This window comes from Ranitomeya imitator, chromosome 3 (genome assembly GCF_032444005.1).
Source record: "Ranitomeya imitator isolate aRanImi1 chromosome 3, aRanImi1.pri, whole genome shotgun sequence".
In the NCBI taxonomy this organism is placed as follows: domain Eukaryota; kingdom Metazoa; phylum Chordata; class Amphibia; order Anura; family Dendrobatidae; genus Ranitomeya; species Ranitomeya imitator.
Window position 1 is genome coordinate 91,821,578 of NC_091284.1, and position 15,406 is coordinate 91,836,983.

The 15,406-nt window shown below is 44.8% G+C and overlaps 1 protein-coding gene across 4 annotated transcripts in view; it reads right to left on the reverse strand.

Annotated features, from left to right (window-relative positions):
* LOC138672777 (active breakpoint cluster region-related protein) overlaps nucleotides 1-15,406 on the reverse strand; it is a 423,730-nt gene that overhangs the window by 219,391 nt on the left and 188,933 nt on the right. The window contains exon 1 of one of the 4 annotated variants that reach the window (XM_069761129.1): nucleotides 3,969-4,509. The exons of the other annotated variants lie outside the window; for them this stretch is intronic. Within the exon in view, the coding sequence (XP_069617230.1) occupies nucleotides 3,969-4,136 (168 nt within the window). The 5' untranslated portion in view covers nucleotides 4,137-4,509. Of the gene's footprint in view, nucleotides 1-3,968; nucleotides 4,510-15,406 lie in introns of those variants that run through there. 4 annotated transcript variants of the gene reach the window in all.

Genomic DNA, 15,406 nt, shown 5'->3' on the forward strand with positions numbered 1-15,406 from the left:
TAGGGAGGGACTAATCGGACTGTGCCCGTCGCTGATTGGTCGCGGCAGCCATGACAGGCAGCTGGCTAGACCAATCAGCGACGCGGGATTTCCGTTACAGAAGTTGAGGACAGAGAGGCGGAAATACCCCTTAGACAATTATATATATATACATACATACATACACATACACAGACACACACATACTTACACAGAGAAGGAAATAAGTATTTGATCCCTTGCTGATTTTGTAAGTTTGCCCACTGACAAAGACATGAACAGCCTATAATTTTAAGGGCAGGTTAATTTTAACAATGATAGAATATCAAAAATAAAATCCAGAAAATCACATTGTATAAATTATATAAATGTATATGCATTTTGCAGTGAGAAATAAGTATTTGACCCTCTGGCAAACAAGACTTAATACTTGGTGGCAAAACCCTTGTTGGCAAGCACAGCAGTCAGACTTTTTTTTGTAGTGGATGATGAGGTCACATGTCAGGAGGAATTTTGGTCCACTCCTCTTTGCAGATCATCTCTAAATCATTAAGATTTTGAGGCTGTCGCTTGGCAACTCGGAGCTTCAACTCCCTCCATAAGTTTTCTATGGGATTAAGGTCTGGAGACTGGCTAGGCCACTCCATGACCGTAATGTGCTTCTTTTTGAACCACTCCTTTGTTGCCTTGGCTGTATGTTTTTGGTCATTGTCTTGCTTGAAGACCAGCCACGAACAATTTTTAATGTCCTGGAGGAGGTTGTCACTCAGGATTTTACGGTACATGGCTCCATCCATTCTCCCATTGATGTGGTAAAGTAGTCCTGTGCATTTCACAACACCCACTTTTTTTGCAGTAACGGTTATTGTAGCCATTTGTCCACTTGCATTACTTTACACTTTGCTGCAGATTTTTGGAGCATGTGAAATAGGTTTACCCACTACCTGAATTTCTCACCTATCCAGAGTAATGCACGATCACCTGGGGTCACAATATAGGGACGCCTATCGCCTCGTTTGCACTCAATTGTGGACATGGCTGCGCACTATGGAGCCGATATATAGAGTATTTTATGCAACAAATCTGGCATTAAAAATTCACAAGTCTTCAGTCTAACGATTTGAAAAGGAGGTGGGGCTTAGATGAAGGGGAGTAGTCAATATATATACTTTAATTTAAGACACAAAAGTGAAGTAAATTATAGCAGAGCTGAACTGTAGTCCATGACCAGAGTGAACTTTCTGACTCAGCGGAAAGATGTGCCAAATTCATTGAGAGGCGTCCTAATGAACTTTGTGCATCCTAGTAAGGCCTCACTCAGACGTTTAGTTTTTGGGTACAAGTGCTATCCATGGTTCTCAGCACTTGTACATTCACATATCCATGATTAATTCTGTGGCCATGGAAAATCTTGGAGACATGCCCAGTTTTGATCTGAGGGACACATTAAAACATTGGCAATGCAAGTTTATGGGTCTGTGAAAAAAATAAAAAATATAGGACTACACTTGGATGCCATCAGATGGACTGTCACATAAGAGAATGTGGAGAAAAACGCTCTGCTCAAACTCGGAGGTCCTTTTTTATTGTACGTGAGAAAAACGGATGCCTGAATGAGGCCTAAGGCCACGTTCACAAGTTCAGTATTTGGTCAGTATTTTACATCAGTATTTATAAACCAAAACTAGGAGTGGGACAATCTGAGGAAAAGTATAAGAGTATGTGCAAGTGGTCAGTAAATGCTGAGGGTTGGACGCTATGTTCTTGTGCAGCGTCCAACCTGCAGCGGTCAGATGTTACAGCACAGTGGATGGGATTTCAAGAAATCTCATGTCCACGATATGTGTACAGAGGCATGCGGCTCACCAGCGGAGATGGACATGCGGCGTGTCTCTCCAGACTGCAGCATGTCAATTTCTCTTGCTTAGATGGTAGTCTCCGCAAGAGAAATGTCACCCATACAATGTATTGGACGTGGTGAATTCGCACGGTTCAGTGATCACAAGTGGAATAATCTGCGTTCAATAAACGGCAGCTCTTTGGACGCAGCGAACATGTGCTGGTGCTTCTGGATCGTGGGCACTTGGCCTAACAGAAACTCATCACCACTTCTGTTTTTTGCTTACAAACACTGATGTAAAATAGTAATACTGACCATGTGAACGTGGCCTGAGGCAGACTCTAGATATAGACTGGCTTACAAAACACCAGTCTTGATGGACGTACCCCAATGGCTCTATTCCCATAGTGGTTTTGCAACCCCCTGATCATGATTGGTGGGGGGGATGAGATCATACATTTATTATCTTTCCCTGGGACAGGTGATTAATGTATTTAACAGGAAAACAACTATACAGAACTCAGCCACATACATCACCTGTAGCCTCTTACGGGTGAACTGATTTTAGGGGATAATAAGGTACCTCATTAAGGACCCAATCTGCAACACACAGACCTATAGGGACACTTCTGCTGTATGGAGCAGTGTACATGAGGCCTATGGACCCACACGGTACTTCTGATTTTAGGCAAATGAGGTTTATTCTCTTACAATGCACAGCCTCAGAATAACATTGTGTCATGACTGTCAAAAGTGTAATTCTAAATCTGTCTAGTGTGTAAAAAAAAAAAAAAAAAAGTTTAAAAGGGCAGATTAAGGTATGACAATAAATGGTATCTAGATTACAGTGACGTTTCTGGCTGATACCACCCCCTATGTGTTACTTATTTTGGCATTGTACATATGAACTCCACCCACTGTCGAGATTACGTGATCTAATTACTCTGCTGCCTGCGCAGTCACACAAGGCTGGGTTATAGGGTGCTGACAGTTCCCTCCTCCACACCTGGTGTAAGAAGGTGTGACGGGTGTGCTGCCCAAGGTGCCAATACAGGAGAAGATTAGGTAATCCAGCTTATGTCCAGAGCGCAGGTGCAGAACATGATCTGCTGCATCCACCGATATACCACCACCTGCCACAATCCACCGATACCACCACCTGCCACAATCCACCGATATACCACCACCTGCCACAATCCACCGATATACCGCCACCTGCCACAATCCACCGATATGCCACAATCCACCGATATGCCACCACCTGCCACAATCCACCGATATGCCACCACCTGCCACAATCCACCGATATGCCACCACCTGCCACAATCCACCGATATACCACCACCTGCCACAATCCACCGATACCACCACCTGCCACAATCCACCGATATACCGCCACCTGCCACAATCCACCGATATACCGCCACCTGCCACAATCCACCGATATGCCACCACCTGCCACAATCCACCGATATACCGCCACCTGCCACAATCCACCGATATGCCACCACCTGCCACAATCCACCGATATACCACCACCTGCCACAATCCACCGATATACCACCACCTGCCACAATCCACCGATATACCGCCACCTGCCACAATCCACCGATATACCACCACCTGCCACAATCCACCGATATACCGCCACCTGCCACAATCCACCGATATACTGCCACCTGCCACAATCCACCGATATACCGCCACCTGCCACCACCCACCGATATACCGCCACCTGCCACAATCCACCGATATACCACCACCTGCCACAACCCACTGATATACCACCACCTGCCACAACCCACTGATATACCACCACCTGCCACAATCCACCGATATACCGCCACCTGCCACCACCCACCGATATACCGCCACCTGCCACAATCCACCGATATACCACCACCTGCCACAACCCACTGATATACCACCACCTGCCACAACCCACTGATATACCACCACCTGCCACAATCCACCGATATACCACCACCTGCCACAATCCAAAGGGCTAAAAACTATTCACAGCCGCAGGACCAGGAAGAATCATAAAAAAGTTATATACAAAGTTACAAACAAAACATCAATAGATTCATTTTACAAACCCCTCTACCAAGTGGCATGGGTCACCCCCGACTCGAGGTCTGAAACTTACCTTTGGAGTTTCTGGGAAAGCAGTCGGCCGATCAGGAGTCGTAGGGGTCTGACATTCGCCATCCTCGAAATAAAAAATGTCTTCATCCTCAAGGACGCGGTCAAGGAACTTTATTACCTCCTCTTCCTCCTCCATTCCTGGTGCGACAGCTGGTAGATTGTTCTCCATAAGGTACTATGCCCAATTTTTCCAAGCCAATAAGACAGGCGGGTACAGTACGTGTCATGCTTGTCTGCTGCACATCTTCTTTACCGCAGAGATTGAAGCCCACCCTGTCAAACAGCTATGGCCCCCGAGGACCTAGTCATCATCTTAGATCTGATGTTCTCGTCTCCCACCGCTGTTGAAATTTCACTTCTACCATTCAGCAAGATGAGAGGAGGGGGATCCGGGGAATTTCTGCCACTTCCTCAAACAATTCTTCCTTCTTTGTCATGCTCCCTGGCCTCCTCTGGTCAGAGCTGCTCTCAGGCTGCACAGCCCGGCTCTTCTGGAGAGATGGCTGTCTTGCTCATTGAACTTTCCCTGCTGTGTTTGAACTGGAGTCTGAGCACACAGGAAGCGCTGTCTGTAGGGCAGGCCTTCACAGGCGGGGCAGCCTCACAGTAACCCATCACCTCCCATAGAGCATTGCCAGGGAAATGGAAAGATGTGGCTCATGCTATGCTGCAGCAGGCGGAATGGCAGCAGCTACACAAGGGGGCAAACAGGAGCTGTATGACAGGTGGCCCCATAGTCTCTGTATGGAAACTAGACACCAAAGGCCATTACAGTACAGAAATTAATAAGGAACGGTATGATCTGTCTATTCCTAATGGAGTCATCCAAAAATGTAACAAAGGATGGAGGTATATCTCACTGATCCAGCAGAAACTAATCCCAGAAGCTGACAGTAAGACGCACAGTCTGATGTAAAACGTACAGTATGAGCTCAGGAGCTGTCAGTAAGACGCACACTTGGATCTCAAGAGCCATCAGAAAGACGCACAGTCTGAACTCGGAGCAGTCAGTAAGATGCACTGTGATTTCAGGAGCAATCAATAAAACGTACAGTCTGATGTCAGGAGCTGTCAGTAAGACGCACAGTCTGATGTCAGGAGCTGTCATATTGCGCAGGAGGAAGAATTTTTTTTTTCTCTAGCAAGATGGCGCTGCCGGCACCTGCGCAGTAGCTGCTGCTACTGCACAGGCGTGGCGGACGCCATTTTCAAATGGAGGATTTTTTTGGGGGGTATATTAGAATAACCTAAAAGATAATAATTATATACACATTAGAAATGCAATTATGCTACAGCATAGGTGCCACAGCAGACAACTGCCTGCAGAAGATTTTTTTTTTTCAATATGTATATATAATACTAGATGGTGGCCTGATTCTACCGCCTCGGGTATTCTAGAATATGCATGTCCACGTAGTATATTGCACAGCCCACGTAGTATATTGCCCAGCCACGTAGTATATTGCCCAGTCACGTAGTATACTGCCCAGTCACGTAGTATATTGCCCAGCCACGTAGTATACTGCCCAGTCACGCAGTATATTGCCCAGCTACGCAGTATATTGCCCAGCCACGTAGTATATTACCCAACCACGTAGTATATTGCCCAGCCACGTAGTATATTGCCCAGCCACGTAGTATATTGCCCAGCCACGTAGTATATTGCCCAGCCACGTAGTATATTGCCCAGCCATGTAGTATATTGCCCAGCCACGTAGTATATTGCCCAGTCACGTAGTATATTACCCAGCCACGTAGTACATTGGCCAGCCACGTAGTATATTGCCCAATCACGTAGTATATTGCCCAGCCACGTAGTATATTGCCCAGCCACGTAGTATATTGCCCAGCCACGTAGTATATTGCCCAGCCATGTAGTATATTGCCCAGCCACGTAGTATATTGCCCAGTCACGTAGTATATTACCCAGCCACGTAGTACATTGGCCAGCCACGTAGTATATTGCCCAATCACGTAGTATATTGCCCAGCCACGTAGTATATTGCCCAGCCACGTAGTATATTGCCCAGCCACGTAGTATATTGCCCAGCCACGTAGTATATTGCCCAGCCACGTAGTATATTGCCCAGCCACATAGTATATTGCCCAGTCACGTAGTATATTACCCAGCCACGTAGTACATTGGCCAGCCACGTAGTACATTGGCCAGCCACGTAGTATATTGCCCAATCACGTAGTATATTGGCCAGTCACGTAGTATATTGCCCAGCCACGTATGTAACAGGTTAAAAAATAAAAATATACTCACCTTCTGAAGAGCCCCTTGTAGTCCTGGCGCCTGTGTGCGGTGCACGCGGCAGCTTCCGGTCCCAGGGTTGGTATGAGCGCAGGACCTGTGATGACGTCGCGGTCACATGACCGTGACGTCATGGCAGGTCCTTCTCGCATAGCATCCTTAGCACCGGAACCTGCCGCTTGCACTGCGGAGGACAGGACGCGACGTTAGAGGGTGAGAATAACCTTTACCTTTTTTTTATTATTCTTATTTGTAACATTAGATCTTTTTACTATTGATGCTGCATACGCACCATCAATACTAAAAAGTTGGTCACACAGGGTTAATAGCTGCGTTAATGGAGTGTGTTACACCGCGCTCCGGTAACGGTGCCATTAACCCTGTGTGAGGGCTGACTGGATGACTGGAAGGGAGTATGGAGCGGGCACTGACTGTGGGGAGGAAAGAGCGGCCATATTGCCGCCGGACTGTGGCCGTCGCTGATTGGTCGTGGCAATGGTCGTGGGCGTTTTGCCACGACCAATCAGCGACTTGGATTCCATGAGACAGACAGACAGGCTGCGACCAATGAATATCCGTGACAGACAGAAGGACGGAAGTGACCCTTAGACAATTATATAGTAGCTTCATTGAGTAAAATAGGGGGCAGGTGACTGAGGGATCAGTGGCCTGTCAGAAGCCAGACTGATTAATACCTAATCAGAGCACCACATGAAGACCCCCAGAGGCCGCCCCGGAGCACGAGGTTATCATTAACTCAAAAATAAAGATTAAAAAAGAACCACAAGACGGATTTCATCAACCAAGATATCATTTTAATCAGTATAACAGCGCCGACCTGACACTGTGTGTAGGTTACTGTGCACAATCCTGCTGACAGGTTCCTTTAAAGTGCAGATACTGTCAGCACCGGTTGAACACTAGTACGTAGGGAAACTCCCATCACCAGGTTTTCCCTATAAAAACTACCGTATATCCCACATATTTCAGTCTAAGTGTTCAAGTGGCTATCCTTCAGGTTTTGTGACAAATCTGCGCAAAAAAAAACCCAATACAAACACTACAACTCTGCAACATGTGCACAGGCTCTTACTATCAAAATACAATGTACACAGAAAGCTGCTAATCAGGGATATGAGTGACGTTCACTTTCTGAGCTCTGCTACATCTAAAAAATGACTATCACAACTGCTGCACGAAAAACTCATTGCTGGAATCAGGGTCTCTTTTCCTACATTATGCTGCTCTCAGAAGCGATGGCAAAAACCTGGTGACAGATTCCCTTCAAAGTTGCTGATGAACTGTACGTTTTCTGATGTGCTTTTTGCTCATTAACTTCTACATGGAGCCGGAAAAAATAAATACAAAAACCTATTAAAAATGCAATTGTGCTTTTAAGTGCAGAATTCCAAAGTTTCTGCGATAAACAATGCATAAAAAATCTGCATTGGAAAAACGCTGCATAAATATCAGAGAAGATTGATATTTTTAATACACATCAGACGTTAATTTCTGGAAACAAAGTTACCGTATTTTTTTTCATCTTTGACACCTTGTGATAAGCATAAACTAGATGTATACAGTTTCAAAAAGTTAAGAATATTTGTAAAAAAAAAAAAAGCATTAAGATATATACAATTTTCATTATTTCAGGTTTATTGTGGTAGATGTACAACGAACATTTAAAAAGCTTTTCACACCTAAACCAAGAGAAAAACCCCAGTGCAAATGTGTTGTTCCGAGAAGCCATGAAATATAGGCAAGAGCTTGCCACAAATAGATTTACTACAACACGTCATTCACACATGCGTGCTTAAACGTGTATGTGAAAAAAAAAATGTACTGGTGTCATCAGAGTACGGTCCGTGTGTCCATTTTGCCATCAGTGTTTTTCACGGATGAATAAAGGAAAAAAATGACAAATCGTCTCCTATCCTTTGCAATGATAAATCCAGGCAGTACATGGACTTTACATGGATGCCATGAGTGCTGTATGTGTTTTTATGGATTTGATGAAACAAGAAAAGAAAACAGTGCGGCACTCACCCTTATTTTTGAAGCTGTGAAATCGTGCTCTTTATTGGAGAAAAATGTATAAAACATCCATTAGGACCATCAGGTCAGCGGGAGGGTGCGGAGGTGGAGTGTGGACGACGGCCGTTTCGCACGGTATGTGCTTCAACTGGTCCCGTTGTTTTCTTTTCTTGTTTCATCGTATTTACTCTGGATTGCCTATCAGTGCTGAGCACCGTATACCCAGAACATACGTGCCACCTGCGTATTTTTCAGATGTTCTTTAAGGAATGAATGTCCATATTGATTTGTGCTTCTCTAGTGCCGTCCATTGCTCATTCTGTGTGTTTTTATGGATTTGTATTTGCCTTTGTCATCAGTGCTGACATAAAAAATTGACATGTCTGTGTGAGCTTTAATGGGTACGTGTTGTGTCATTGAAAAAAAAAAAAAATTAAAAAAATTAAAAAATAATATATATATATATATATATACACACACACACACACACACATACATACACACATATGCACACGCATATACACACACATTATATATATATTCGTCTAAGAGTCACTTCCGTCTGTCACGGAAATCCCGCGTCGCTGATTGGTCGCGGCCGGCAGCAGCCCGGCCACAAATTCGCCCCTTCCTACTCTTTGTCAGTGCCCCCTCCAGTCAGCGCTCACACAGGGTTAATGGCTGCGTTACACCGCGGTGTAACGCAGTCCGTTAACGCTGCTATTAACCCTGTGTGACCAACTTTTTACTATTGATGCTGCCTATGCAGCATCAATAGTAAAAAGCTCTAATGTTAAAAATAAAAAAAATAAAAATTTTAAAAAATCATATTCTCACCTTCCGGCGCCTTTCCCGCTCCTCGCGACGCTCCGGGCCATGCATTGCGGTCTCGCGAGATGATGACATAGCGGTCTCGCGAGACCGCTACGTCATCATCTCGCGAGACCGCAATGCATTCTTGGGACTGGAGCGTCGCAAGTAGCATCGCTAAATGCCTCGCCTGGATCCGGGGGCTGCCGGAAGGTGAGTATAACACTATTTTTTATTTTAATTCTTGTGTGTGTGTGTGTGTGTGTGTGTGTGTGTGTGTGTGTGTGCGTGCGTGCGTGCGTGTGTGTGTGCGTATATATATATATATATATATATATATATATATATATATATATATATATATACATACATACATACATACATATACACATACGTATATATTAGAGCCAGGTAGGACAGGGGAAAGTCCTGTCTCTGCAGGATTTGTTTTGATGCACCTGCCATGGACTGGTTTTTTTTTCTACTAGAAGCAGGGCCTGTGTTCCCAAGATGAGTCAAACTGCTGGATGAATTAGGGTATGTGCACACACTGCGGATTCCATTGCAGAATTTTCCGCAGCGGATTTGATTAAATCCGCAGTGCAAAAAGTACTGCAGATTTATAGCGTTTTTTTTGTGCGGTTTTAGACACCTGCGTTTCTTTAATATGGAGCAGGTGCCAAACCGCTGCGGATTCCGCACAAAGAATTGACATGCTGCGGAAAATAAACTGCAGCGTTTCCGCATGTTTTTTTCCGCAGCATGTGCACAGCGGTTTTTGTTTTCCATAGGTTAACATTGTACTGTACACCGCATGGAAAACTGCTGCGGATCCGCAGCGTCAAAACCGCTGCGGATCCGCAGCAAAAATTGCAACGTGTGCACATAGCCTTAGAGTTGAGTGTGCTGCTGGTGAGTGACCAGCCAAACTGTGAGCTGTAGCTGGGAGAGAAGCCAGAGTCTCTCTCTCTGAATTGAGAAAGCATGGGTTAGCTAGGAAAGCTGAGCAGTCTGTGTTGGAGGTGCGGAGAACTGTGTGGAAGCTGCATCCTGTTCATTGTGAACGGTGTCTGGAATTGAGTACTTCTGTTTGGCATTTTAAACAACGGTAACTCTTTAAAGCATACACAAAAGCTGTAGAAAAGTATGGTATTGTTGCCTATATACTCTATAACAAAAGAAAACTGCCTTTTGGTGCACATACCAGTCTAATATGTCCAATAACTGCACCACTTTTTCTGCTCCTTCAATGGGAAGTTCTATTTCCTTTGCATTCTGTCAGCACTATAGGGACTGGAACTTTCATAACGCTTCCAAGCATGCATTGAGCTTGCCTTTGTCTTCTCAAAGAAATGTATTAATGAATTGTCAATTAATGCTAGAGTTGAGCTAATCGATTTGCAGGATGCTGGACTAGCAGCCACATCAGCACTCAATGGCTGCCAGACAGGAGTCCTGCGATGTCAGCTGCTCAGAATCTGTGCACATGGCATTTGGATCTCCTCCATAGATTTTCCTCAGTAATCAATTCTTCCAGTAAAGATTCTCTCAATTTTTCTAACCAATGTTGTTAAATTAATGGTTTGCACCTTATCCTCTGCGTAAGATTTACGTATCTGCACCACATAGCGATGTATCCGAGTCAATGGGCTGGGCTAGATACAGCGACCTCCAGGCAAAACTGAGAATCTGAATTTACATCACAAATGTATCATCCACTACTCCGTGCTCTCCTCGTAACCAATCCTGGAACGGTTAATTCATTCTGATCCATTTTATCTTGTCACATAATGGCTGCCAAAGTCTATGGGAAAAGTTTTTAAAGCTTACAGGCACACCCCTTCTAACCCGATGATGTCTGGAGGACCACAGAAGATAGCATCAGCGGCTTGTCATCACTTGCAAATCACGGGCTCTGGTTCAGGGGACATGGTAGTGACCTAAAAGAATTCTCTTCATAGAAAAGTCACAGATTATGGGGGCTAGTTTTGGCAAAAAGAAAAAGGGGAACCAGTACAGAAGAATAATGGAAGGATCGCCAATGATGAGAGCATGAGGAAGGTTTACTTTGAATTTGTCATATATATATTCTTATTTTATTCCCTTATTTTGCAGCATTATTACCACAGCGCTTTACAGACATCGTCATAGTCACATTTTCAGTATTAATTAGAGGGCCTCTTTTAGACATGTGATACATGATTCCGCATATATTGGCTTTCAAATGTAAATTTATCAACACCTTCATATCTCCTATTTGTGGCTGCATTTTCAAGTGATTAGCATTTTAAGCCATATGCCAATGAGGCATTAAGTGCTCTGGGCATGAGCGAGTACTTTGGGGACAACTGCCTCCCGAGGGTGTTACTCCACCCAGCACCAGCCTCTTTAGCTTGACTATCGATGCTCACATGTGCCGATCATGAAAATTACAGTACCTGCGCGAGATCTCGGGAGGCGTGGGGTGAGCAACTCTTAAAAAGTGGCCTGTCACAAACTGACAGGAGGCCGGCGGTGGGAGGAGAAAAACAGAGAGACGCCCTGAGAGCTGCAAGTACAGGCCAAGCCACACGCACGTGTGAGCTCACTTGCATGAACGGTCACAGATGGGTTTCTAGAAAACAAAGAAATGGACCACTAATACAAAGGTATGGGCATCATCAACATCTCAGATGCTTCATAAAGGTGATGTTACTTTAAGGTCTAAAAACCTGCTTGTCGACAGTTTCCCTTTAAACCTGGCTGGGCACACAAGATAGCCGTCTCTATTAACATGCACACTGACTATTTCAATAAGTGACAAGGGAAACGAGGCACAGCAAATGATTAGGTCTGTTGAAAAACAAGAGTAAAATCCAAGATCCCAGCCAGCGAGACACGTTATCCGATATGTGGGTAGTAAGGAATTGATGACCAGTCACTAAGAGGTCAGTGCTAGTGACGAGCGAATATACTCGTTACTCGAGATTTCTCAAGCACGCTCGGGGGTCCTCTGAGTATTTTTTAGTGCTCGGAGATTGAGTTTTTCTTGCCGCAGCTGAATGATTTACATCTGATAGCCAGCATAAGTACATGTGGGGATTCCCTAGCAACCAGGCAACCCCAAAATGTACTTCTGCTGGTTAACAGATGTAAATCATTCAGCTGCGTCAAAAAAAAAAAATAAAACACCGAGCACTAAAAAAATACTGGGAGGACCCCCGAGCATGCTCGAGAAATCTCGAGTAACGAGTATATTCGCTCATCACTAGTCAGTACCTGTGCAGCGCTGGTGACATGGGCACAATCCAACTAAGGGCACCTGAGCAGTTTGTAGGCTATCCCCGCAAGTTTCCACCAGGAACACCGCTTTCCTACCACAAGCCAAAAAAAAAAAAGAAACTTACTCTGTTAATTTAGAAGTTAGTTTGTCAACACCAATGGGGAGAGGAACCAATGTGGGCGATCATGAGCTCTGTACACAAAATGTTACCACTATGTAAATGAATGACGTATGCCAGTAAAGGGCAGGACAAGAGTTTGTCTATCAGCAGAGTGCCTTGGTTTGTTTTGTTTTTTAAGATTATAGGGTCACTTACAATGGAACACATCAGCTGGTACTGACGCCAGCCCCCTCTTCCTGAGGTGTAGGACTAACCCCAGTTGCTGCTCGTCCGTCGACAAGTCTGATGGTGGACATCACCCACTAGTGTGACACGTGGATCTCAGTGGCCTGCCTAGATGGCCACTAGTTACAAGAAGTCACAGAAGATGTGATGAACAATAAGGCTACTTTCACACTAGCGTTGTGTTACGTACGTCGCAATGCGTCATTTTGGAGAAAAAACGCATCCTGCAAAGTTGCCCGCAGGATGCGTTTTTTCTCCATAGACTTGAATTAGCGACGAATTAGCGACGTATGGCCACACGTCGCATCCGTCGTGCGACGGATGCATGCGACGAATGCATGTAACTTTTTTTGTGCATCGTGTCCGCCATTTCCAACTGCGCATGCGGAGCTCCGCCCCCTCCTTCCCGGACATTACAATGGGGCAGCGGATGCGTTGAAAAACTGCATCCGCTGCCCCCCGTTGTGCATTTATTTCACAACGTGCGTCGGTACGTCGGCCCAACGCATGGCGACGGGCCCGTACCGACGCTAGTGTGAAAGTAGCCTGACAGGAAAACTCAGCCGTTCCTTTATGCTGAGGGAACATTGGCCGACCCATGGTTGCTAAACATTTGCCAATCGTCTACATATAAGCTGAACGGCATTAGTTTAGTGCAGGGGTGCACAGCCTGCGGCCCAGGCGTCACATGAGACCCGCAATGCTATTCTGTGCAGCTTACGACAATATGGTCACAAAAATGCTTGTTTGACAAGGTAACTACCGTACGTGTGACCATCCTCACTGAGGAGAGCAGCAGGGACTGGCGAGTACTAATGGAGCCACATCTCTGGATGCATCAGCACAATGGGCTCTCTAGCAAGCAGCACGTGACCCCTGTGCGGTCAGGACTTTCCTCATTTGGGTATATTCACACAGTATTTTGATGATGATTTAGAAGTGGATTTTACTTCAAAATTTAACTAAAAATGCTTCCTATTAATTTTAATGTTATATGCTAAAAATACTGTGAAACAACAGCACTCGGCACCACAGGAGACTTTTTCCCATTACAATAAACTGGAAGCATATTCAAAGAACATTTTAAGCAGTTTATAATGTGAATTTTGGCTCAGAATCTATTTATGAATCCATGTGGGGAAAAACCATGTGTGATTTTACCATTAGAGAGCAGACTGGTTTAGCCAAGACATATAAATGTTTCATAGGTGGAAATTCTAATATATACTTTCAATTACAGTACCTTAAATGTTACAAAATATTCATTTTCATTGTGGCCCTTGGGATTGGTTCAGTATGATAATGTGGCCCTTGAAATGACCCCAAAAAAAAAAAAGAAAAAAGAAAAGGTTATGTACCCCTGGTTCCCTAGCTCATTCCCAATAATCGACCAGCGTAAATGCGCCTCATCTCTGCCGATACATATATATGGCCACAATTTCTATTACATAGGAATCATCCGCGGAAACCTTGCTGTGCATAGGAGGTAGGAATCCATGAGGCAGAGATTATTTATAGACCTGGAAAGGTTATGATGGAAAGTATTGATTATTCTACAATGCTTCAGTCCATCTTTCATATAGATGGAGACCCTGAGAAAAACCAAGGTAAAATAATGGCGACGCGTGTGGGGATATATACACATACATACATAATTATATATATATATATATACACACATACACACGTATATATATATATATATATATATATATATATATATATATATATATATATATATATACACATACACACACACACACATACATATATATACCGTATATACTAGATGGTGGCCCGATTCTAACGCATCGGGTATTCTAGAGTATGCATGTCCACGTAGTATATTGCCCAGCCACGTAGTATATTGCCCCAGTTATGTAGTATATTGCCCAGCCACGTAGTAGACAGCACAGAGCCACGTAGTATACAGCACAGAGCCACGTAGTATATTGCCGAGCCACGTAGTATACAGCACAGAGCCACGTAGTATATTGCCGAGCCACGTAGTATACAGCACAGAGCTACGTAGTATATTGCACAGCGACGTAGTATATTGCCCAGCCTTGTAGTATACAGCACAGAGCCACGTAGTATATTGCCCAGCTATGTACTATATAACCGAGCCACGTATGTCACAGGTTAAAAAAATAAACATACTCACCTAACGATCCGAGGGCTGTCTCTCCTGGGATCCTGTGCAGATGGGCGCGCGGCTGCCGCCATCTTGCGTTCCCAGGATGCTTTGCGAAATTACCCATATGACTTAGCGGGGACAGTGACTGCGGGGAGCGGGTGCCGGCCACTGACTGCGGGGAGTATGGAGCGGTCATTTTCTTCCGGACTGTGCCCGTCGCTGATTGGTCGTGGCTGTTTTGCGGCGACCAATCAGCGACTTGGTTAAAAAATAAAAAATAAACATACTCACCTTCCGATCCGAGGGCCCCTTGTAGTTCTGTCACCTGTGCGAGGTACAGGCGGCAGCTTCCGGTCCCAGCCTGCTCGCGCAGGGCCTATGATGACGTCGCGGTCACATGACCATGACGTCACGGCAGGTCCTTCTGCCAGACGATCTGTGCCAACGGAACGTGGCGGTCGTATCGCGAGGAGCGTGAAAGGCGGCGTAGGTGAGTATATAATCGTTTTTTTATTTTTTTAATTATTTTTAACATTAGATGTTTTTACTATTGGCGCTGCATAGGCCGCGTCAATAGTAAAAAAAACTTGGTC